Raw genomic sequence first — 26,955 nt, forward strand, 5'->3', positions numbered from 1 at the left:
CCTCAACCACCACTCCATCTAACAAGTGCTTTCTCCCCATGATCATTTTTAAACCCCGCCCCAGCACGCATGCACACAGCGTACCCTTCCTTAGATACGGAGCCAAAAACAGCTCATAATATTCTAAATGCAGACTGACCAAAGCCTTAGACATCCTCAAGGGTGCATCTCTGATCTTCTATTTTTGCCCTCTTGAAATGAATGCTAATGTTGCATTTGCCTTCTGACCTCCCAACTGAACCTGACTGTGTCCTTTTTTACCATGCACTTCCAAGTACTCTGTAATCTTATCCTTAATGATGCACTGTTAAAAGCTTTCCAACAACTAAGATTAAGCTAACCAGCCTATATATTCCTGTCTTCTGCCTTGCTCTTAAACAGGGTGTTACATTAACCATTTTAGCTCCTCTGGTACCATCCCTGACTTCAATGACTCCTGAAAGATCACCATCTCTATAGTTTCTGCAGCTATCTCCTTCAGAATCTTCGGGTACAGTTCATCCAGTCTGGGTGATTTATCTACCTTCAGACCTTTCAGTTTCCATAGCGCTATCTCCTCGGATGGCTTCTATGCTTAACCCTGCCCCTTGACTCCATTTGAAGTCCTGGTGTGTTAATGGTGTCTTCCCCTGTGAAGACTGATGTAAAGTACCAGTTGAGTTTCTCCACCATTTCTTTGTTTCCAGCCTAATTTTCCAGCAGTCCAATGTCCTCTTGCCTATGTCTCACCTTTTATAGATCTAAAAAACAGTTGCGATCTTCTTTTATATTACTAGCCAGCTTACCCTTGTATTTCATCTTATTGCTTGTTTAGTTTTAGTTTTAGTTTTTTTTTAGCTTATGATGGTTTTTAAAGGCTTCCGAGTCTTCAACTTCCCACTAGCCTTTACCATATTTGTATGCTTTTGCTTTTATGCTGTCCCTGACTTCCCTTGTCAGTCATAGCTGCTTTGCCCTCCCCTTTGAGTTTTTCTTCCTTGGGATTAATTTCTGCTTTGCCTTCCAAATTATCCCCAGAAACTCCAGCCATTAGTGCTCTCTCATCATTTCCTGCTGGGCTCCTCTTCCAAACAACTCTGGCTATCTGCTCCTTCATGTTTTTGTAGTCAGCTTTATTCAGTTGTAATACTGTTGCATCTGATTCCAGTCCCTCAGACTACAAGGTGAATTCTGTCATATGGTCATTGCCCCCACTGCACCTCCCAGTTGCAAACCATTTCCACTCCACCTCCCATTCTTTAGATGACATGTCCATCATGGGCCTCCTGCAGTGCCACAATGATGTCACCCGAAGGTTGCAGGAACAGCAACTCATATTCCGCTTGGGAACCCTGCAGCCCAATGGTATCAATGTGGACTTCACCAGCTTCAAAATCTCCCCTTCCCCCACCGCATCCCAAAACCAGCCCAGTTCGTCCCCTCCCCCACTGCACCACACAACCAGCCCAGCCCCTCCACCCACTGCATCCCAAAACCAGTCCAACCTGTCTCTGCCTCCCTAACCTGTTCTTCCTCTCACCCATCCCTTCCTCCCACCCCAAGCCGCACCTCCATCTCCTACCTACTAACCTCACCCCACCTCCTTGACCTGTCCATCTTCCCTGGACTGACCTATCCCCTCCCTACCTCCCCACCTATACTCTCCTCTCCACCTATCTTCTTTTCTCTCCATCTTCGGTCCGCCTCTCCCTCTCTCCCTATTTATTCCAGAACCCTCACCCCATCCCCCTCTCTGATGAAGGGTCTAGGCCCGAAACGTCAGCTTTTGTGCTCCTGAGATGCTGCTGGGCCTGCTGTGTTCATCCGGCCTCACATTTTATTGTCCCGCCCCCAAGGAGTTTGTTCACTTTAAGCTCCCTAATCAAGTCTGCCTCATTAGGCATCCCTAAATCCAAAATTGCCAGACCCCACTAGGGATCAATCACAGGCTGCTCTTTAAAAAAAACACACCTCATAAACATTCCACAAATTCCTTTCTTGAGGTATTCTACCATCCTGATTTTCCCAATCTGCCTGCACATTGAAGTCCCCATGATTACTGTAATAGTGCTTTTTTTACATGCGTTTTCTGTCTCCTGATTTATCTTTCTCCCCACATCCTGACAACTGTTAGGAGGCCTGTATACAATTCCCTTCAGGTCCTCTTTACCTTTTGCAGTTTGTCAACTCTACCCAATCTGTCGCTTCTTGCTATTCAATCTCATTTCTTATGAACAAGCAACCCCGCCCCGATGTCCATCTGCCTGTCTTTTCAGTACAATTTGCATTCTTGGACGTTTGGTTCCCAACCCGGATCCCTTTGCAGTCACGGCTCTGATACCCACAACATTGGACCTGACAATTTCAATCTGCGCTACCAGCTCATTTACTTCATTTGTATGCTGTGTGCATTTTAGCCCAAACACCCTCAGTCTTGCATTGAATGACTTCCTTCTCATAATTGTCTCCTCATCTGCTACTCCTGAAGATAGATTCCTGAACCTTTCCACATTCTGTCCTATTACTTGTTTTTGAAATTTTAATAACATTTGTTGTGCAACATCAAACTTCCCCCAACTAACTCTTTCCACAATTTCTCATGCAACTGGACCTCCCCCCAATATTTAGTTTAAAGCCCTATCCACAGCTCTAGCTATTCTCCAGAACTCATGATTCAGATGGCGTGCATACTATCAGAACAGCTCCCCCTTCCCCAGTACTGGTACCAATGCCCCATGAATTTGAACCCGTTTCTCCCATACCAATCTTTCAGCTACACATTTACCTCTTTAATCCTGTTGGCCCTGTGCCAGTTTGCTCAGTTGCTTGAGTAGTAATCTGGAGATTACCTCCTTTTTGGTTCCGCTTTTTAATTTAGTCCCCAGCTGTTTACGTTGCCTCAGCAGAACCTTTCTACCTATATTGTTGGTACCTATGTGGCCTCCCACTCCAAGTTCCTCTACAGCCCAAGTGAGATAGGGCAAAACGGCCAGGTCAAAAGGCAGACAACGCAGTCTTTGAGACTGTGTCGATCCTGACCACAGTGAACAATGTCTATTCCTTGTGATGATACTATACACAATTACAACTGCAATTCTCTTTTCTTCCCCCCCCCCACCACCTCTCGAATGGCTCCTTGTAATATGGTGCAGTTGTCAATTTGCTCATCCTCTGTACAGCTCCATTCTCATCTATGCAGGGAGCAAGAATCTCAAAACAATTAGACGAGCTCAAGGGCTGAGACTTCTTCAGTACTACCTCCTGGATACCTCTATCAGCTAAAATGCCCACATTGGGGAATGTTGTGCCTTACACTTCGCAACCTGTATTTATTACTATACTGACATCTTCCTTTCGAGCAAGGCCAATCCCAGCCTCCTCTAATCACTTCTTCACTCCAGTCTGTCCTCGTTCATCTATCCTTCCCCTAATGACCAGCACAAAATAGTGATGCACTTTTCTAAAATTGAATCTATCCATGAATCCTCATGTAGCAACCCCATTTAAATTAGCTAGTCTCCAGCATAAGCCCAGATCTTTTCCACAGCTATAAATGTATACACGCGTGTCCCATTTTACTTCTGTAACTTGATTTGCTGGAGTACATGCACACAGTAGCCATGATTTCCTGTCCCTCTGTGTGCCTATCTCAAATTTTCTTAGAGCTTTCAACCCGATCGATTGAACTCCCCAACTTCTCCTCCTGCCTGTTTAAGGCAAAATGCAGCTCTCAACACTTGCCATTTGGCATAGTCAGTAAGGTAGCTCTCTTAAATCACCCCCTGCTTGGTCCTTCTCTCTCCGGGGCAAAGTGTCTTGGAACGTTATATTTTGCTGTAGATGCTTACCAAATCCAATTCTTGGTGTTTCATTTGCTGTTACTCAAAATCTCAGGTAATTCTTTGATTTTTAAAATGTTCCTCTCAGTCCAATTCCAAATCCTTCTGTGGTGATTCCCTTTGTATTTTTGTAATGTCGTGCATTCCATTAGCCGTTTTGAAGTATTTGCATTCTTCTAATCCTCGTGTTTTAGACATTTGTAATTTTAAACTCTTCACCATAGTTAGCTGTGCCACCTGTTGCCAAGCCCCAAACTGTGGAACTCCTCTCTTAAGCTATTTCATTAACTCCCTTTCGTCTTTTAAAATGTTCATCAAAACTTACCTCTTTGGTCAAATGTTTAGTCATCTGTCGAGGGCATCATCCTTCTCTGTAGGTCGCTGTCATTTTTTTTTTAATACTCCATGAAGTGTGTTGGGTGCATAAAAATAAGGAGCAGGATTAGGCCATTTGGCCTCAAATCTGCTCCGTTATTCAATAAAATCATGGCAATTTAATTGTAACTTAATCTACATTAGTGCCTATGCAAGTAACGACATGTCCTCTTGCTTACTAATAGTTTTTTCCGGTTGTACATTAAATATATTCAGACTGTGCTTCACTATCTTTTTGGGAAGACAGTTCTAAAGACTCATAATCGTCAGATTTCTTTTGCTTTGTTGTTTCTCTTTTAAATGGACATGTCCTTATTGTTAAACAGTGACCCCTATTTCGAGATTCATCAGTAAGCGCAAGCATCCAGTCAGGGAACCATAGAATCCCTGCTGTTTGGAAAGAGTGCACCGGCCTTTCGAATCTGTACTGACTCTCCAAAGAGCCTCCCATTCTGACCCAACCCCTCCATGCCGTCCCCATAACCCTGCACTTACTGTAACTAACCCACCTAGCCTGGTCATCCCTGAACACTAAAGTGCACTTTACTATGGCCAATCCACCTAACCTGCACACCTTTGGACAGTGGAAGAAACCAGAGCACCTGGAAGAAGTCTACACACAAATGGGGAGACATGCAATCTCCAGTCTATGTGCAATCAGTCAAGATCCCGCAATGATTATCTTTCAATTAATTGGTTTTTTATCATATTAAAAACAAAAGTATACAATTACAGGATGTCAGATGTTTTTTGCACCCTTCCCAATTTTAGATTTGTGCCACATAGAGCTCCCTCACAAGATGCGTATTGGTAATCCCAAAATATCCACCATCAGGGAGCAAGGGAAGTATGTTGATTATATAGCCCTCTTATTCCTCTTCCATTGCAGAATGAGGGGTGCCCTATATGTGTGTGAAAAGTGAAATCTTTAAGCTTTGGTTCATGATATTTCAACCTTTTTGTTAAGTATTACAGTAACCCTTAGTTTTCTCTTCCAGTCTGTTTATGGAAATCCTGAATTCTTGTACAGATGTAGATGAGATTAAATTCCAAGAAGATGGCTCCTGGTGTCCAATGAGGCCCAAAAAGGAATCTTTAAAACTATCCAATGCACAGTGTACAAAAGTTGAACTTTCATGTGAGTTCTGAGATGTGTGAATACTTTCTCTGGAGAGTGATCTGAATGTTGTGTTCATTATCTGCATTCTTAATGTTTATATTATTTTTATATACCATGACCCTGTGAGTTAAATTAGGCAGAAAAATAGAGATATTTTGCACACACTACTTTTATGTTCATTTTTCTCCTTTTGAGTTTGTGGTCTGTTTGCCAAGACCATTGGTGTCAATCACTAAAGGTAACTGATTACATTGTCTTGAGCCAATCTACATAGTTAGTAGATGTTGGTTATTTGAGTTAATCATGTTTTTTATTGTTGTGCTGTGATTCATTGAAGTATAACGGTGAGATTTTTGATATGCCAGATACAGACTAGATGTACAGATTTGCTTGCTAAATAAATATGATCAAGTTTGATCCAGGGCTTTGATGGAATGTGCTGAATGGATCACCCTTCTACAAAAGTCTGAAATATATAAAGTGTTCCTCAAATTAGCATCTATTCTGTTTGCAGCTTTTAGTACGGCTCAATTAATAACATTTCCGTAGTGGCTCCATTTTTTTAAAGCATTTCTAGTTACTTCAAAGTGATATGTGGAAAAGGTGTACCGATCCAAAGGAGGTGTCATTAGAAGGGTGTCTATATAAAGTTTTTAAAAGGGGTGAGATTTTAAAGAGGAATGGGAGCAAATTTTGAGTGGGACCTTGGCAACTGAAGGCCGGGCCACCATTGAGGCAGCAAGAGGAGGAGCTGTGTACAGAAGTAATTGGAGTCAGGAACAAAGTGAGCATATTGTAAAGTTGGAGAAGATTCCAGAGATTAAGTGAAATGTGACAGTGAAGGGATTTAAAGATGAGCTTGTTTTTATATTTGAGGACTCTAGTTGATAGAAACGGCAAGTGTTTCGAAGGTGCAGGATTTGTTTTGGAGATTGGTATGTAAACATGACAGGTTTAAACAGCCGGGTGCCTGTTGAAGGTGTAGAATGAAAGATCAACAAGAAAAATGTAGGAATAATTGAGTCTACATTGAAAAGCCTAAAGTCATTGTCGTTGAACTTTCTCTCAACTCCATGCCCTCGCCACCATTTCCTAAGACTGTAAGATGTAGGAGCATGTGGAGGCCATTTGGCCCATCGAGTCTGCTTTGCCATTCAGTGATCCAATGGCTGATATTATAATTCTTAACTCCACTTTGCTGACTTAACCTTAACTCCTTCATTCCCTAATTGATGAAAAGATCAGTCTATCTCAGCTTCAAATATACTTCAAATGAGACAGTCTCGAGCCCTTTGTGGGAGAGAAACCACAGATTCACTACCTTCTGAGAGAAGATATTCCTCTGCATCTCTGCCTTAAGTAGGTGAACCCTTCTGCAATTTTATGCCCCAGTGTCTTAGACTGTCCCACAATGGGTAGCAATCTCTCCACATTTACCCTGTCAAGCCACCTAAGAATTACGTGCTTCAATAGGTCTTCTCTCATTCTCCTCAACTCCAATGAGTACTGGTCCAACCTACTCAATTTCTCGTAAGAAAATCCCTCTATGCCTACAAACAAACTTTCTTTCCCCTTTCCTGAGCCCTGTCTTGGGTTGCATGGGATTGTTTTGAACTTCAGGGACCTATTTGAGCTTTCAACTTTATATCATATGCTTATCAATGTCACTTCCATCTATCTCCATAACATCACCCTCCACCCAAGCCTCTGCCTTTGTCACCTCCAAACTGTGCTGTTTTAATTTTATTTTCTCCAGAGGAAGCTTACCGACTATTGATCCTTATTTTTCATATCTAGGGTGGTTTTCTGCAATTGAAAAAAAGTTTGATCAGAGTGTAATGTCTAATGACATTTTCAAATCAGGATTGTCCACATGTTTTAAAACAACTTGCCTGCTTTCTTGATCAGGGAATGATATTGAATGTGGGAGGACAAACTTAAGTTGGAAAGAATAGGAGGCATTTTTAAAACATCTTACCTTGGTAATCAGTATCATAGCAAACGTTTAAACAAAGACGTGTTCAGTTATAAAAATAGAAGTGTATTCATCTGTAGGTATGAGAGTTTTTGGTGTTTTATTTCTGATATACATCTGAAATGTCAGACGGATTATTTTTCACAATTGATAATTGACATACTATGTATTTTGTTTTTAGATTTAGTTTAGAATTCCAGCATTTACCTCCTTCCCTTGTTATTTTGCTATTGCAACACTGTTTTCTAATTCCAGCAACTCCAAATGTAACCAACAAGACTGCTTCTGCAGTGCCGACTAGTGAAGCAAGTAACAACAAGAGGGCTGAAGTTATAGATCTCACCATTGAAAGTTCCTCTTCTGACGAGGAAGCAGAACCTCCACTGAAGAAAAGGTGCTTATATCCAGCAGATACAGAGGACACTAGCAACAAAGGGTTAGTATGTTACACGTTCCATTGTCACTTTTCACAAGTTATTTTTGCAGGCAATTAGATTAAAAACAAAGATGCAGATTTTTTTCTCACCGCACTTTAAGTATACACTGAAAGAGTTAAGCCAAAAGCTGTTTGTGTTTCTTTTGGACCGTTGTTCCTGAGGCCACTGTTGCTGTCCTATGATACCGCAGATGCTGCTAACCATCTTTGCCTTGTTCACTTCACGTATTTTTCACGTGAGAGTGGAAAATGCTGCCTTTTCACAATGTAATCATTGTGACTGACCTCGGAGATAGTAAGAACTGCCAATACTGGAGTCAGAGATAAGTGTGGAGCTGGAGGAACACAGCAGGCCAGGCAGCATCTGAGGAGCTGGAAAGCTGACGTTTGGGGTCAGGACCCTTCTTCAGAAAAAACCTCCAGCTCCACACTATTATTGTAACTGACCTGCTGCTGTCATCAGGTGCCAGTGTTATGTTCATGTGAGGAAGAGTGAATCAGCTCCCCTTGGATGGCTGCAAAACTATTTTTAATTCAGCTATCTCCCATTTTGATTAAAACAGTATTACTCAAATCTAAGGAGCCAATTACAAAGTGAGTGAAAGAGGTGAATTTTTATTACTTACTAAAACATGCAACATCAAATGCATGCATGAGCACAGGTATGAAAGTTTAAAAGGAGTGGGTGTCCAGGACAAAGAATATGGAGCTCAAAAAAAATCCATAATGTTAGGTTATACGTGAAATCACGTTTGATTAATTGGTGACATATTCTCAGTAGTGGCAAAATTTGTAAATACCGTTTTTGAGTCCTCAGTGAATGACCAATTTGCTTTCTTAGATTTTTGGGAGGGATGAGTGAAAGAAAGCAAACATGCCAGTTTATAAAATCATAGAGTCCCAACAGTGCGGAAGCAGGCCATTTGACCCATTGAATCCACACTGACCCTCCGAAGAGCATCCCTCCCAGACCCAACTCCTACTCTATCCCTGGATTTCCCACCTTAAACACTATGGGCAATTTAGCATTGACCATCCACCTAACATGCACATGTTTAGACTGTGGGGGCGGATACCGGAGCACCTGGAGGAAACTCATGCAGACACGGAAAATGTGCAAACTCCACACAAGACCGTTGCCCAAAGCAGGAATCGAACCTTGGTTTTTGGTTCTATGAGGTAGTATTGCTAACCACCAAACTGTCGTGCTGGCCCTTTTTCCCCCCCTCAGGGGTACTGCAACAAATACCCGCTTCGGCAGTCAAGCAGACAGTTATCAGCAACAGTCATGTATTCAATTTCATTGTTATATTATTAAAGTTTAGAAAATGTAAGTGTGGCCCAGTGATTTTCCCCAAAAAAATTAAATATCCAAAGCAAAAATAATTGAAAAACATTATTTCCAATAATCAAACTTTTTTTTAAAAAAAGCAATCTCCACCACCAGGGTGAAGGGATCAGCAGGTTTGCTGCATGGACTAAGACCAGCTTTGGCGATCCAGCACAGCACCTAGAACTATTCGTTAAACATAGAACATTACAGCATAGTACAGGCCCTTCGGCCCTCGATGTTGTGCTGACCTGTCATACCGATCTGAAGCCCATCTGACCTACACTATTCCATGTACGTCCATATGCTTGTCCAATGATGACTTAAATGTACTTAAAGTTGGCGAATCTACTAACGTTGCAGGCAAAGCATTCCATTCCCTTACTACTCTCTGAGTAAAGAAAATACCTCTGACATCTGTCCGATATCTTTCACCCCTCAATTTAAAGCTATGCTCCCTTGCCGTCACCATCCTAGGAAAAAGGCTCTCCCTATCTAACCCTCTGATTATTTTATATGTCTCAATTAAGTCACCTCTCAACCTTCTCTCTAACGAAAACAGCCTGAAGTCCCTCAGCCTTTCCTCGCAAGACCTTCCCTCCATACCAGGCAACATCCTAGTAAATCTCCTCTGCACCCTTTCCAAAGCTTCCACATCCTCCTTATAATGCAGTGACCAGAACTGTATGCAATACTCCATGTGCGGCCGCACCAGAGTTTTGTACAGCTGCAGCATAACCTCTTGGTTCCGGAACTCGATCCCTCTATTAATAAAAGCTAACACACGGTATGCCTCCTTAACAACCCTGTCAACCTGGGTGGCAACTTTCAAGGATCCGTGTACATGAACACTGAGATCTCTCTGCTCATCTACACTACCATGAATCTTACCATTAGCCCAGTGCCAAATTGCATCACCTCACATTTGTCTGCATTAAACTCCATTTGCCATCTCTCAGCCCAGCTCTGCAGTTTATCTGTCTGTCTGTAACCTACAACATCCTTCCTCACTATCCACAACTCCACCGACCTTAGTGTCGTCCGCAAATTTACTAACCCATCCTTCTACATCCTCATCCAGGTCATTTATAAAAATGACAAACAGCAGTGGACCCAACACCGACCCTTGCGGTACACCACTAGTAACTGGTCTCCAGGATGAACATTTCCCATCAACTACCAACCTCTGTCTTCTTTCAGCAAGCAAATTTCTGATCCAAACTGCTATATCTCCCACAATCCCATTCCTCCGCATTTTGTACAATAGCCTACTATGGGGAACCTTATCGAACGCCTTGCTGAAATCCATATACACCACATCAACTAGTTTAATGGTTTATAAATCTTTGAGCAATTGCCACAGCCTGCATGAAATCCCTTTTTTTTCTCTCTTTGCCTACCCAAAGGATATAGCCTGAAGTACAGTTCCTATGTGTTCTGCTGTGTTTCATTTTTTACTCCTCAAGCTGGATAATACCTTGGCAACTTTCATCACAAGAGTTGTAAATCAAATGGGAGGCACAGATCTGATTGGTCTTGTTCACTTTGATTTCAGTTCACACTTGGGTTTAACTTATTGATGGTTTTGTCAACAGGCTCAACCTGTAGTCAGGTGATTACTATGACTGTCATAAGTCAGTATTTTTTGGTTATTTTATAAAATACATTTTAGTCCATTTCAAATATGTCTGAATAAGAAGGTCCAAAATTGGTAATCCATTTTTACCATGATGCTGTCAGCATGTGTCAAAGATAGGAATTCTAGGCTCAGACTCTAAGATACACATCTAAAGATTTCTATTTAACTTGAGTATACAACAAGTTATGCATTTCCTCATAGAAGGTGGCTGAGGAAATAGCAGAGGCTTTGGTTGTGATCTTTCAAAAGTCACTGGAGTCAGGGAAAGTCCCAGATGATTGGAAAATTGCTGTTGTAACCCTCTTGTTTAAGAAAGGATCAAGGCAAAAGATGGAAAATTATAGGCAGATTAGCCTAACCTCGGTAGTTGGTAAAATTCTAGAATCCATTGTCAAGGATGAGATTTCTAAATTCCTGGAAGTGCAGGGTCAAATTAGAACAAGTCAGGATGCGTTTAGTAAGGGAAGTTCGTGCCTGACAAACCTGTTAGAATTCTTTGAAGAAGTAACAAGTAGGTTAGACCGGGGAAACCCAGTAGATGTTATCTATCTAGACTTCCAAAAGGCCTTTGATACGGTGCTTCACGGGAGGCTGCTGAGCGAGGTGAGCTACTGGCTTGGGTTGAGGATTGGCTGTCTGACAGAAGGCAGAGAGTTGGGATAAAAGGTTCTTTTTTGGAACGGCAACCGGTGACGAATGGTGTCCCACAGGGTTCAGTGTTGGGGCTGCAGCTGTTCACCTTTTTATATATAAATGATCTGGATGAAGGGACTGGGGGCGTTCTGGCGAAGTTTGCTGATGATACGAAGATAGGTGGACAGGCAGGTATTACTGAGGAGGTGGGGAAGCTGCAGAAAGATTTAGACTGTTAAGGAGAGTGGTCCAGGAAATGGCTGATGAAATTCAATGTGAGGAAATGTGAAGTTTTGCACTTTGGGGGGGAAAAAAAAATACAGGTATGGACTATTTTCTAAATGGTGAGAAAATTCGTAAAGCAAAAGTACAAAGGGATCTGGGACTGTTGGCCCAGGATTGTCTAAAAGTTAACTTGCAGGTAGAGTCCGTGATTAAGAAAGCGAATGTAATGTAATGTTGTCGTTTATCTCAAGAGGGTTGTAATATAAAAACAGCAATGTGCTTCTGAGACTTTATAAAGCTGTAGTTAGGCCCCATTTAGAATACTGTGTCCAATTTTGGGCCCCATACCTCAGGAAGGACGTGCTAGCCCTGGAGTGTGTCGAGCAGAGATTCACACGAATGATCCCTGGAATGGTAGGTTTAACCTATGATGAACGGCTAAGGATCCTGGGATTGTATTCATTAGAGTTTAGAAGGTTGAGGGGAGATCTAATAGAAACTTACAAGATAATGTTGTTGTTTCCGTTAGGCAGGGAGACTAGAACCCTAGGGCACAGCCTTAAAATTAGAGGGGGTAAATTTAAAACTGAAATGAGATGACATTTCTTCAGCCAGAGTGGTGGGCTTGTGGAATTCATTGCCACGGAGTGCAGTGGAGGCCGGGACGTCAGATGCCTTCAAGGCAGAGATCAACAAATTCTTGATCTCAGAAGGAATCCAGGGCTACGGGGAGAGTGTAGGGAAGTGGAGCTGAAATGCCCATCAGCCATGATTTAAATGGCAGAGTAGACTTGATGGGCCGAATGGCCTTACTTCCACTGCTATGTCTCATAGTCTTATAATAACAACGGCTATGGTCAAGTAGCTTAATTTAACATGATTCATATCAATAGAAAAAGCTAATTGATTTTTTTTCTCTGAATTATAGGGTCCTTGCCTATCAGCCACCTGCAGTTCGGTTGCCAAATGCCACAACAGTTGATACAAGTTTTCTGCCTCAGTTAGCAGACTATCCAGCCACATTCCATCACTCAACAATGGCCCTTCCACCTGAGATTCAAAGTAAGGACAGGATATGAAATGGAGTATGCCACCTTTTATGCATTGTAAAAAGGCAATTTGGTCAAATGTCCCATCAGCCTCTCCTGATTTGAAAGCAGGGATTCATGGAGAATAGTACAAATGGGTGTTGGCTGTATCCTGGGAGCTCATCAAAAAGTCACAAGTATGGGTGCAAACGTAAACGTGTTGCTTTGTAGGCAGTGTGCAGCACAGCTGTACTCAGTACCCAATCCAGTGCTCACTCAACATCCTCTCAATTTCTCTTCAACTACCCTTTCTCATCGCTTCCCTTGTTAGCTTTAGTTTTAATGCTGCCTGAATATAAACACAAAATTAGAAGCTTGCCCATTTCTAAGAACCCATTGTTAATTGCAAAACCTGCTGAGATGTAAAGCACAAAATGTTAGAATGTTTATGCCTCTGAATGAACCCTTTGCTTAAACAAGTCAGTACTTCCCACACTGCCCTCCAACCCCACCACACCCGGCACCTTCCCCTGCAACCGCAGGAAATGCTACACTTGCCCCCACACCTCCTCCCTCACCCCCATCCCAGGCCCCAAGATGACATTCCACATTAAGCAGAGGTTCACCTGCACATCTGTCAATGTGGTATACTGCATCCACTGTACCCGGTGCGGCTTCCTCTACATTGGGGAAACCAAGCGGAGGCTTGGGGACCGCTTTGCAGAACACCTCCGCTCAGTTCGCAACAAACAACTGCACCTCCCAGTCGCAAACCATTTCCACTCCCCCTCCCATTCTCTAGATGACATGTCCATCATGGGCCTCCTGCAGTGCCACAATGATGCCACCCGAAGGTTGCAGGAACAGCAACTCATATTCTGCCTGGGAACCCTGCAGCCATATGGTATCAATGTGGACTTCACCAGTTTCAAAATCTCCCCTTCCCCTACTGCATCCCTAAACCAGCCCAGTTCGTCCCCTCCCCCCACTGCACCACACAACCAGCCCAGCTCTTCCCCCCCCCCCCCCCCCCCACCACTGCATCCCAAAACCAGTCCAACCTGTCTCTGCCTCCCTAACCGGTTCTTCCTCTCACCCATCCCTTCCTCCCACCCCAAGCCGCACCCCCAGCTACCTACTAACCTCATCCCACCTCCTTGACCTGTCCGTCTTCCCTGGACTGACCTATCCCCTCCCTACCTCCCCACCTATACTCTCCTCCCTACCTATCTTCTTTACTCTCCATCTTCGGTCCGCCTCCCCCTCTCTCCCTATTTATTCCAGAACCCTCACCCCATCCCCCTCTCTGATGAAGGGTCTAGGCCCGAAACGTCAGCTTTTGTGCTCCTGAGATGCTGCTTGGCCTGCTGTGTTCATCCAGCCTCACATTTTATTATCAGTACTTTCCTCCTTGTGCATTATTCTAAACCCAGCATCCTCATTGCTTCCCTGTGTCTATTAGTGTTTCTTTCTTGTACTTGTAAACCCTCTGACTCATTAATGGGTGGTACAAACTGAACATTCAACTGTCTCTTCGTTAACACATGAGGACCATCTATTCTATGTGCTAATGATGAGAAATAGGATCGATGACTCTATATGTTGTACTTGGATTTGTGGGATTTTCAGAATGAGGTAGGGATGGGTGTAATCTTTGAATTATGGCAAAGGAACAATTTGCACCCCATATCCAGTAAGAGTTTAAGAAATCGGCAAAACAACATGTTTAAATGACCTTTTGAGCCTATTCCACTACACAATTCAGTTGCATCTGCTTTCTGCCTCATCTTCCCCTTCCTGCCTGCTCCCTTTATCCCTTAATTCCCCAAGAGACCAAATATCTATCTGTCTTAATCTTCTGTGCATTCTTATTGGAACAGTCAGAACACTCTAGGGTAGAGAATTCCAACGATTACATCTCATTCCTATAAACTTGAGTGAATATGGATCAAATTTACTACACTATGTCTTTAGGCAACTTTCTAGTGAACCTTTTCTGAGCACTTCCAGTGTCAGTTTGATAGAAAGTCATTAATATAACAAGTATCTGAGACATTGATCATTGTGGCACTCCTCCAATACACAGTGGTAGCAGTATGTACTATCTATAACATTCGCTCCAACAACTTCCAAACCTGCAACCATTTTATGGATAATGGCAAAAGATGTATGGCAACACCACCAGCTGCAAATTTCTCTCCAAGTCTCTCGCATCCTTCAATATCTCTGTTCCTTCACTATCCCTGGGTCAAATTCCTGGAACTCTTCTGAAGAACACTCTGTGACCCCCTGAAAATCCAGGGCTGTAGTGATTCTAAAAGGCAGCTCATCACCACCACCTGTATATCAATTAGGTATTGGCAATAAATTCTGACATAGGCTATCCCTGTGAACAATAAAATGAAGCCTAGCTCTAAAACCTGTAGTGAAAACATGTATTTTATGTGGCTCAGTGCCATATTTTGTTTTCTAATGTACATTTGAAGCACCTTGGAAAGTTTAATTGTGTTAAAGGTGCCATATGTAGTTACTGAGGGGCCTAGAAAAATCAGATGATAATCCCACCCATACAGAAACTACATTTATTTAGTATAGCACCACCTGCTTAGAATCCGAGTAAGGGTGGAATATCAGACCAACAGTGTCATGTCCATAATTTGAGATGTTCTTTTGTTTGAAACAAAGACTGAGAGTTATTTAAAACTTTGCAATCCATTGAAACCTTCTTCACTGTTTTTAAACTTGTGGCAAAGATCTGTAGCTTGGGTTGAGGATGAAGTTGCTGACTTGCTTGCCAAGCTGGCTTGTTTTCATTGTTTCAAACAATAGTCAGCTTCTGTTTCTGGATGTCAGAGTTGAGCATACGACCAATGGTGAATTCCAAACCTCAGTATACAGAAAAGCACTCCACTGATCAAACCCTCAACTTCCACAGCAACCACCCCAGTATTCACAAACAAAGCTGCATTAGGGCACTATTTAAATGGACCACGACTCACTGCAACACTATGGAACTATGCAAGAAAGAAGAACACCTATACAAAATTTTTGCTATGAACGGCTATCCCTGCAACTTCATCTGCAGGTGCCTACTAAACAGACAACAACAACAAGAGAACGTAGTACGCCCTAACACACCGGCCACACTGCCCTACATCAAGAACATATCAGAACTGCCAACAAAACTCGTAAGACCATTAGGAATCATGGTAGCACACACGCCCACAACCACTCTACGGCAAACACTCAAGGATTAAAGACCTCGTTCCCACAACATGCAGAACCAACCTAGTTTACGAAATACCATGCAACGACTGCCATAAACAACACATTTGACAGCCAGGAAGGAAACTAACCATCAGAAAACAAGAACATCAACTAGCAGCAAAACAATAAGATGAACTTTCCTTAATATCAGTAAACATGGACAGTGAAGGCCATCAGTTTAACTGGGATAATGTAACTATAATAGCCCAAGCCAAATGTAGACATGCATGGAAATTCCTGGAGGCACGGTCCTCCACCTGTAATGCAATCAAAAAGTATTTTAGAATTGGACCCAAAATATAAACCCCATACAGATCAGAACCAGACATGACACTCCTCACCATAACAGACTAGACACTATATCATAGAATCCCTACAGCATGGAAACAGGCCCTTAGGCCCAACAAGTCTACACCGACTCTCAGAGCATCTCACCCCCTTTTCCCCGCCCCCCCAATCTACAGACTCCTAAACACTACAGGCAATTTAGCATGGCCCATCCACCTAACCTGCACATCTTTGGACTATGGGAGGAAACCCATGCAGACACGGAGAATGTGCAAACTCCACTCAGACGGTTGCCTATGACTGGAATCGAACCCAGGTCCCTGGTGCTATGAGGCAGCAGTGTTAACCACTGAGCCATCATGTCACAGTATAAATTCCAAGCGGAGTAGAGCAACATCACTTCATTGGAGGCCTCACTGATGATGTTGTGTAGCATAGTGATGAAACGTCTGAAAAAAAAAGCCAGCTTGGCGAACAAGTCACAACCTCACTTACTCACCTACTTCAGACTTATCCAATGTAAGATGTGTCCATGTGCATTTCTAGGATTAGTCGCGTTGCTGTGTTGGGAACCACCCCTGGTATACTACCAGTACGATGATTTGCAGCTATGCTGTGGTCCTGTTTTTTTGTCTGCTGGACACAGGCCACCAGAAATGTTGAACTTCCCTCTGACTACATATTCCCCTGCAGCTTGCTGTAACCAATGGATTGTTTAGTATATTTTATCAATCTTGTTTAACTGTCATATGGACGTACTTGGAATAGTGTAGATTAGATGGGCTTGAAATCAGTATGACAGGTCGGCACAACATCAAGGGCCGAAGGGCCTGTACTGTGCTGTAATGTCCTATGTCATGCATGTTAACATTTCAAATGTTAAGTTTGTTTTTTCTAGTGCCTGCTTAGCTTGTAGTGTATTTACATACATGTGCCCTTGCTGTATTTTTAAGTTAATTACCTGGGGACCTGCTAGAGTCCTTGTGGTGTGGAGACATGAGCTGTTAGGAAGGGAGTTCCAGGATTTTGACCAACTACAGTGAAGAAAAAGACACATAGCTCCAAGTCAGAACACTGGCTTAGAGGGGAGCCTCCAGTTGGTGGTAAAATCATATGGTATGGAAGAAGCTGTTCAGGTCTGCACCAACAAAAATCTGTTCTAAATCTATTCGAGTCTCACTTTCAAGCACTTGGCCCACAACCTTCGACATGCTGACATTTCAAGTGCTCATCCAAGTAGTTTTTAAAAGTTGAGATTTCCCACCACAACCACCCTCTCAGGCTGTGCATTCCAGATTCTCGCCATCCTCTTGGGGAAAATATTTTTCTTCAAAACCCCTTTAGTGATACCCACCTTGTTATTGACCCTTCAACTAAGGGGAACAGTTGCTTCCTATCCACGTTGCTCGTGCCTCTCATAATCTTATACAACTCAATCAGGGGCGCCTCTCAGCTTTCTCTGTTCTAAAGAAAACTACTCCAACCTGCTCCCTCCCAGGCCACATCCTGATGAATCTCCTCTGCAGTTTGATCATGTCCTTCTTGCTTTATGGTGACTGGAACTACACACAGTACTGAGCTGTGGCCTAACCACAGTTTTGTGAAATGTCAGTGTAACCTCCCTGCTCTTATAATTGCAAATTAAGGGACCCAGTACTGATCCCTATGGTATGCCACTGGACAGCGGCCTCCAGTCACACAAATAGCCTTGAACCACCACCCTCTGCTTCCTACCACAAAGCTAATTTTGGAACCAAACTGCCAAACTACCCTGGATCCCATATGATTTTACATTCTTTGTCAGTCTTCCATGCAAGACTTTGCTAAAAACCTTACTGAAATCCGTACAAACTACATAACTAATCTATCGTTATCTGCACAACCGTATCACCTTAAAAATATTTTCAAATTCATCAGGCAGGACCGCCCTGTGACAAAGCTGATTTTTAGAAAAGAAAATTCATTCATGGGATGAGGGCATTGCCAGCTAGGCCGCCATTTATTGCCCTAATTAGATTAGGGATGGACTGTCCAGAGGGCAGTTAAGTATCGACTACATTACTGTGGGCCTGGAGTCACGTGCAGCTTCCTTCTCGAAAGAACTTTAGTAAACCCGGTAGGATTTCCCAACAAATGGCAATGGATTCGAGGTCATCATTTGACCCTTAATTCCAGATTTTTCTGGAATTCAAATTCTACTATTTGTGGGGTGGGGTTTGAACCTGGGTCCGCAGGAAATTCCCTGGTTTATTTCAACCACCCTTGTTTAAAAAGTAGAACCACATTAGCTGTCCTCCAGGCCTCTGGCACCTCGCTGTGACCCGTGAGAAATTAAAACTTCTGGTCAAAGCCCCTGTAGTTTCCTCCCCAATCTCCTAGAGCAGTGAGTTCCTTTGTATCTACTGAACTTGCCCTTCTAGTTGGTTGGGTTCGCAGGTTTTGAAGCTGCTGTTGAAGGAGCCTTGGTGAGTTACTACTGGAGTGTATCTTGTAGTAATCCACACTGGCATTATGCATCCATGTAGAGGAAGGAAGATGGTGGATGGGGTAACAATCAAGTGAATTACTTTGTCCTGGATAGCGTTTAGCTTTTTGAATGTTATTGGAGCTGTAACCAAACACGTGGAGAATTTTCCATCACGCTCCCTGACACATCTTGTAGATTGTGGAGCGGCTTTGGGGAGACAAAGTTGAGTTACTTGCTTCAAATTTCCTAGCCTGTGACTTGCTATTTTAGCCATAGCATTCATATGGATGTTCTAGTTCAATTCCTGATCAATGGTAAACCCCCACCCACCCAGGAGGTTGATAATGGGGATCATTGAGTGTAGTACAAGTGTTCATGAAGGGAAAATGGTTAGATGCTCTCTTGCTGGAGATGCTCGTTGCCTGACACTTGTGTAGTGTGAATGTTACTTGCTACTTACTAGCCCAGGCCTGGATATATTCCAGATCTTGCATATTAGCACAGACTCGTTCAGTATTTGAAGAGTGGTGGATAATGCTTAACAGCATGCAATCAGCGAAGAATATCTGCATTTCTGACCTTATGATGGAAGTAAGGTAGTTGATGAAGCAGCTGAAGGTGGTTGCATTTAGGATACTGAGTGAGAACTCTTGCAGTGATGTCCTTGGATTAAGATGCGTGACCTCCAAGAACAACACACATTGTGCAACCAATAAAGAGATTTCCTTGGATTTCCTTTTGACTTCAGTTTTGCTAGAGCTGCTCCTTGCCTTATTTGGTCAAATGCCATGTTGATGTCACGGACAGTTTCCTTGCCTCCAGAGTTTAGTGCTGTTCTCCATGTTTGAACCTAGTCTAAAATGGGGTCTGGAGATGGGTGTTTCAGGCAGAATGCAAAGTGCACGTAGTAAGCAGGTTATTCCTTTGTATAGTAACACATTCAATGACCCCATTCCTTCATTTTGCTGATGACTGCGAGTAGGCTGATAGGGTGATAATTAGTGAGGTTGGCATTGACCTTTTTTTTTGTGGACTTGGGAAATTTTCCCCATTTTTCACAACTGGCTGCCATGGTGATTTAAGATGGTCATACTACCAGATTAACAGAATTAAATTATATATTTTCCAAAACTATACGTTGGCTATTACAGTCAATGCAATCAGTATAGGAGATATCAAGAACTGCAGATGCTGGAGTCAGAGTCAATACAGTGTGGAGCTGGAGGAACACTAGTCACGCAGCGTCAGAGAATGAAGGTTCTAGGCCCGAAACATTGGCCGGATACATTAACTCTCCTATTCCCCTGCTGTCTGACTTGCTCTGTTCCTCCAGCTCCACACTGTATTGACTCTGACTCTGGCATCTGCAATTCTTGCTATCTCCTATATGTTGGCCATCTGGCATCTTTGGCTGCCAAGGACCAATTTGTGGCAATGCTTTCTGTTTTGTGTGAATAAACTTGGATGTTTCCTATTATCAATGTCTGCAGACTTTAATACTCATCTCACTTTCCTGCAATGATCACCTAGTTCTCATGTGATTAGCTTAACCTAATTTTAAAAAAGCCTCATGCAGGCTCCTCCTCCTGTCCCACAATTCACCTCACTTCCTCTGGAAAGTAAGTAACACATTGCGTCTCTCTTTTAAATGGATAACACACCCAAATGATTGTTCTTTACATTTATTCTTAAATTACATTTTGAAGATTGAGCATACTGATTTGATTCTGAATTTCAAATCGTTTTACAGCATCTCATCTGTTTGTAAATGCAATTTATTTTTCAGATCTGGACTTTTTCTCATTGTTTCAGAGCGATCCACAGGTATGTATGTGATGTAGCTTCCTGGAGACGAGTGCACCGCAAGAAATAGTTTTTACTGTGACAGTTGGTGCTATCTCTATATTGAGGCACGTTTATCATCTGTCCTGAAGCACTACAAGCAATTGTATATTTTTGGGAGAGTGACTCAAGCAGTATCCCAATACTGCTGTCCTCTGCCCTAACCCTCCCTCCCTCTCATATTATTCAATATCAAATTCTTAGCTGAGACAGAGATATATTCTGTGATTGCTTCTGAGACACCCTGTAGTGTCTGCATGTAGATTTGACTGGGAATTGCAGTATGATGACAGTTCATTATAACAAATGTGTGTATTGACTGATACTAGTATCTCCTTAATCAGTGCAAATTGTCTGTTGGTCTTTTGCCCAGCATCCAAGAATTTAGGTCAACCTTTTCTCAGGAGCTTTATCTACACCTAGACCCTGGACTCTCCAGATTGCTTCCTGGGCCACATGCAATTCATTATAGAAATAGGAGGATAAGATAGATGAACGCAGGAGGGAGAACTTCAAATTCTTGGTACACTGGGAATGGTTCTGGTGAAGGTAGGGTCTCTACAGGCCTTTTCACCCAAACAGAGCTGGGACTACAGGGGGACTGTGGTGGGGGTTGCTTTGCTTTCGGTGTCCAGGAGAATTTAAGCTAACTCAACAGAGATGTGGAGATCAGGGGGGTAATAGACTAGAATACAAAGTTTCACAGAATATTGGGAGAGAGGGGTGATCTTAAAATGGAGAATAAGGGAGGACAGGAGAATGTAAGAGCACTGCTTGTGGAAGAAGTAGTCATGGCTGAAATTTTAAACAAATGTCTTTATATTGCACATGAATGTTTGTTTTTATCAAGGAGTAAGATTCTACCCAGCCCTTGGAAATTCAGTCACTAGAATAGTCTAAAATTGATGAATGGGCTGTTGTATTTAAAGTTGACATGGCACCAGGACCAGTTGAGATGCATCCAAGAATACTGAGGACATTGGAATTAAAACTGCGGAGGCAGTGGCAATAATTTTTCCATCTTCATTAGTTTTCAGGGATGATGCCAGAAGACCAGAGAACTACAAACATAATTCTGTTGTTCAAGTAAAAATTTTGCAAAGAAAAGCCAAGCAACTGTTTTAGCTTAGATGGTTGTAAAACCTCCAGAAACAATAGGGCAGAATTGATAGTCACATGGGCAGTTTATTTCACGGGATGTGGATATTGCTGGCTAGACATCCATTTATTTCCTATTCCTATTTGCCCAGAAGGCAGTTAAGAGTCAACCACATTACTGTGGATTTGGAGTCACTTATAGAGTAGACTCCCTCCCCCGCAAAGATATGGAAGATTTCCTTCCCTAAAGGATATATCAGCACTTCTGTGGTTTCAGAAATATCAGAAATGTACTCATTTGGTTTCTTGGCATGGTCAGTTAGATGAATTGTTGAGTTCAAGAATTAAAATAACTTTTTTTGCTCAAATAATTGTAGTACTGTTCCAGCCTGGATCCCTCCTATTAACTTTAAATACAAAATTATGCAGGTGCATCTTTGCATAGCAGTGATAGTATGCTCAAGATCATCTTCAAGCTGTGTATAATTTTATACTTTCTCTTTTTAGTTGCATAGTGGATAACAGGTTAGCATGATTGCTAGGTTAGCACGGGGGTGAGGCATGGTGGCTCGGTGGTTAGCACTGCTACCTCACAGCACCAGGCACCTGGGTTTGATTCCAGCATTGAGTGACTCTGCATGGAGTTTGTGTGTTCTGTCCATATCTCTGTCCATGTGGTGCTCTGGTTTCACCCGGCAAACCAAAAATATGCAGGCTAAGGTGGATTGACCATGCTAAATCGCCCTGTAGCGTCCAGGAACGTGTGGGTCAATTGGATTAGCCATGGTAAATGAGGGGTTACAGGATAGGATGGATGTAGGTCTGGGAGGAATGTACTTAGGAGAGTCTTTGCAGACTTATTGAGTTGAATGGCCTCTTTCCACGTGACAGGGTTCTATGATGTTTTGATAAATTAAGTAGGGATTAAGTAATGTTTTTAAATTAAAGCTTGACAGGCTCTTTAAAAGAAAAGCTTCCATAAAGGAAACAAAATACAGGTTTCATATCAGTAATTTTTATAGATATTGGTATGTGCTAAGTAGCAGGACAAATACTTTATCAGAATGAAGGATAAACTGCATCATCTGCTCTGGTATTCTCCTTGCAAATGTGTCAGAGGTCTTGTGAGCATTTTACTTGAACAGCTTCAACTGTGGAAATTAAAAGCCAAAAGAATTGCGGAAGCTATAAGTTAGGAACAAAAACAGAAGTTGCTGGAAAAGCTCAGCAGGCCTGGCAGCATCTGTGAAGAAAAAATCAGGTAACGTTTGGGGTCTGGATACCCTTCCTCAGAACAATAAGGGGTCACCAGACCCGAAATGTTAACTGTGATTTTTTGTTTTCTTCACAAATGTTGCCAAACCTACTGAGCTTTTCCAGTAACTTCTGTTTTTGCTGAGCTTCAACTGTAGGATGGTTCAAAGGGAAAAACAATTTTTCCCTCTTCTCCCAACAAAAAAAGTCTCAGTTCATATTGAATTTTAGAGCACTTATTTACTTTTATTGTTCCCTCTATTTCCTCAACTGCAGTACTGTCAATCTATATTTCTGGACAATCTCTCCACTGCTGTTGGATCACCTACTGTGACACCCACCACTGTGGGTGGAAGCATCATCTCATCAACCCAGCATCATGAGGGCAGCACCAGCAGCCGAGCAGAAACTGGGGTGATAGCAGGAGGCGGTGGAGGCAACAGCATACCAGACATCATCTCTTTAGATTGAGTTTTGCATAGACTTGATTTTGTATTCAAGAGCTGAATGGGGTGGTTGCGGTCAAGAATGAAACTGCAGCCGAGAACACACACTCAACATTTTGTGCATTCTCCACAATGCTGCCACTTTTTTCATTTGTTTTCAAAGTATCAAGAACTTTGTTGACTGGCAGCATTCATAGGGTGCTAGTGCAGCGCTTTCTTGGAATGGGACTGGCAACATAAATGGATGACAGAAACTGAGACTGAAATCCTTGGCTTGAATGAGCTTGAAGTTTGATGGAAGCAGAGGAAAATGTTGTAATGTTTCGTTGCGATTATTGTGGTGTAGTTCCATTTACAGCCATTGTTGAAATTCACAGCAACTTTTTATTCTTCTATTGACTGAATTTTCAAGGCACCCCACCCACCCCAAAATATATGCATTGTCTCTGTAACAGTTCAAATAATTGGTGCTTTATTGTGAAGTATACTATACTCTCAGTTACTGTTGAAGAATCTCTTTCTTTCACAGTTGTTGGGGTGTTAAGTACTGTAATTCTGACTCAAATGCAATAACTGAGCCAGATGTTAAAATCTTTAGTATAAGATTGTAGTAACCAGTTCTGAGATGTAATTCTTTATCAATGATTGAATTACATCTAAGCATGTACAGTGTTTCTAGGATGGAGAAAATACTCTTCTTTTTATGATTTGCATTCCTTTTGTAATTTTAATGCAATTTTCTCTACTCTTTTTCAAAAAGGAAGTAATTAGGAATACAGATGGGAAAAGCAGGGAATAAGTCTGCAAGCAAACTATACTTCTGACAAACAGTGCATGGTGTTGATTAAAATTAGGAACAATCTAATTTCAGTACCCATTGATCTGGCTGATTTGAGACAACATCAGTGCTGTGTAATGTCTCAGTGATTCAGGATAAGAGAAAATCCAGTGACTTCTGTTTAGAAGTGGAAAGAAAAAAGAACTGTAGGCAAGATTTAATATGCACTGTCCAATTTAATATCTACCTGGCAGTCACTATCTGGTCTCCTACATAAACAGTGGCAATGCAGCTGAGGTAAATGGACCACCAACTCTGGACAGCATCCCATTCCTCTACTGTTTTATAGTTCAAGATAGGAGAAAATTGGGAGTAATAAAAATGTAATCATTAAATCATATACACTTTGATTACTTTCTCTTGCCCTCTGCCGCAGCCCTCCATTTGAGTCTGAAACATTGATGAATATGGTACAAAATGGAAGTCTGTTATTTTAGTTTTATGGGAACCAGATAGGAGCAGACATCTGAAGTTATACAATATTTGGAGAAATCCTAATAGAGTTGTTTACAGCTGTACCCTAGAGTTTCTGATTTGGATACCAACTCCATTTCAGAAAAAGTAATAATTCTAACCTGGAAGGGACTAGTACTTGAGTGCCAGGACATGCTGAAATAGTTGGTGGTCTTTAGTTTCTAGCTCACCTGATGAACTAACGTGGATAAATGTGCCCAGTACTGTGGTAAGCGATGTAGTCCAGAAGGTTCAATGTACAGTTTCTAGTCTATCCTGAGCTTGTTGATCACAGCCAGACTATTTATTGTGGTATTTTGCTTGGTCTCATCCCTAAGCTAAATGGGGGTTCTCATTCAATGGCCATTAAATGAATCCTCCAAAATTTGCCCAGGTTAATGAGCCTTGGATAACAGCACAGTGTTTGCTCTGCAGTTTTCTGTGATAGAAGATGGTGCCTGTTGAACTGCACCCCAGTAATAGTGCCTTCAGGAGAGAATGATGGAGGAGTTAGCAAAAAAAAGGTTTTCGTTGATTTGGTTGAATGTTCTAAATTTATTTTTGCAAGTGTGCAATTCTTTTTTAAAAAATCATCTTGGCTGCATTGACTGTGTCAAAATAGGTCAAACCTATTCTTCATCTAGCTTCTTAAAGTAGGGCAAAGCATTTATCTAAAGATGTTTTCTGGATTTTCTAAAGGAAGCTGTCAGATTTCTTTTAAAAGAAAGTTAATATTTTGAAGCAATTGATGTTGTCTCTTTTGTTCTGCTGTGGGGTTTTCAATAAAGTTCTTGTGCCACTATATTCTTCTATGCTAAAGAAGTCTTGGAACATTATAAATTTGGGACCTAAAAACTAAAATGTCTTCTCTAAAGCCCAAGATCTTTGTGATGATGCTTTTTTCTTGGGGTTGGAATGTATGTGTGTGGTGCTCCAGTTTTCTAAAAAAAATTGTTACTGGGACGTGGACATCACTTGCTGGAGCAACATCTATTGCCTATCACTAATTGCTCTCAACAAAGCGAGCTGAACATTGAGTTGTACCTTTGTTTCCCCGGGACTTGCATTATAAAACTTAGTTTTAACCTATATTTGCTTTAGCACTCAAGTTTTTTTTTCCAAAATTGATGCAAGAAATGTCAGTACCTTGTGAACTTTGCAATGTAAATCTGCCACTGACAGACCTGTAGTGATTGAAGTAAATGTTGGAGCCATAAATGATTGGATTGTGAATGCTGTGATGCCACAGAGATATAGAACATAGAACAATACAGCGCAGAACAGGCCCTTCAGCCCTCGATGTTGCACTGACCTGTGAACTAATCTAAGCCCCTCCCCCTACACTATCCCATCATTATCCATATGCTTATCCAAGGCAACATGGGAACAATGGGCTTTGACCCTACTCCAGGCATCCGTTCCTCACAATGAGACAGAACTGTGCAAGTAAGCACCCAGACAGAGCAGGGCCACATACAGGCCTTGCAGAACACTGCGCTCAGACTCTAGATGCATCCACATCTTCCATCTCCACCCAGCCTGCCATGTTTACTCTTGTGGGAGTTCAAGCCAAGGAGGGTGCCTGTGTCTCTGGGCAATTCACATTTAGCATGCCTGATCCCCCCAACCACAAATGCCCCTGGGGTCATCTGACCAAAACTCTAAGGCTAATGGATTTCATCGTACAGCGGGCTCCATCTGTCATAGCTGCAGACCCCAGGGCTGTACAGGCTGTAGATGAAGGGAAAGGGAGAAGATGATGACCTTCTGATGGCATACAGATAGCACAAGCACAATATTTAGAACATCTTCTTAATTGGTTACGAAGTGCCTGTTGTACTTGTTTTAAGATTCTCTTTATTATATTTTGATGCAACATCAAATCATTTGGTTACAAACAGAAGATGTTGAATAATGCAGTTTCTGAATTATCTAGGCTGATTGGCACAGCTTCCAATTATTAATATAGCTGGTTGTAAGGGTTAAGGCAGAGTTAATCAAACTATCTGACAAATTCTAAGGAATATGAACATTTTACCCCCAAGACCATTTGCAAAAAAACTTCATTACAGCATCGACATTGCATCCATTCCATTACATTGTATCATAGCAATTTTGTGACACATGCATTACATCAGTTCAATTTTGTATTCCTAAAAAAATTTAAATCACAATATAAGAAATACGCAAATAAAAACATGCTACTAAGGGTATGTACAAATCTTCATAGCAGCTGAGGGATACAGTGGCTCTAGATTGATTGTTTAACTAATTTAAGGCCTTGTTACTTGGATTTTCAGAAGAAAAATCAAAACATTTTACAAGAAAAGTTATGTATGTTGTAGCATTTTTTTTGTTTAAGATGCCTGTAACTATGTTTTTTGTTAGAGGGCTGTGCCTCTGCGACAAGTGCAAGAGCCTTG

The 26,955-nt window shown here is 42.0% G+C and overlaps 1 protein-coding gene across 4 annotated transcripts in view; it reads left to right on the forward strand.

Moving 5' to 3' along the window:
* pias2 (protein inhibitor of activated STAT, 2) overlaps positions 1 to 25,781 on the forward strand; it is a 64,175-nt gene extending 38,394 nt beyond the window's left edge. For all 4 annotated transcript variants that reach the window (XM_059649851.1, XM_048532021.2, XM_048532033.2 and 1 more), the window contains exons 10-14: positions 5,192 to 5,331; positions 7,544 to 7,724; positions 12,480 to 12,613; positions 20,388 to 20,425; positions 23,072 to 25,781. In XM_059649851.1, coding sequence (XP_059505834.1) covers positions 5,192 to 5,331; positions 7,544 to 7,724; positions 12,480 to 12,613; positions 20,388 to 20,425; positions 23,072 to 23,266 — 688 coding nt within the window. In that variant the 3' untranslated portion in view covers positions 23,267 to 25,781. The remainder of the gene's footprint in view (positions 1 to 5,191; positions 5,332 to 7,543; positions 7,725 to 12,479; positions 12,614 to 20,387; positions 20,426 to 23,071) is intronic.
* The last annotated feature ends 1,174 nt before the right edge of the window (positions 25,782 to 26,955 follow it).

Source organism: Stegostoma tigrinum, chromosome 1 (assembly GCF_030684315.1).
Source record: "Stegostoma tigrinum isolate sSteTig4 chromosome 1, sSteTig4.hap1, whole genome shotgun sequence".
Lineage (NCBI taxonomy): Eukaryota > Metazoa > Chordata > Chondrichthyes > Orectolobiformes > Stegostomatidae > Stegostoma > Stegostoma tigrinum.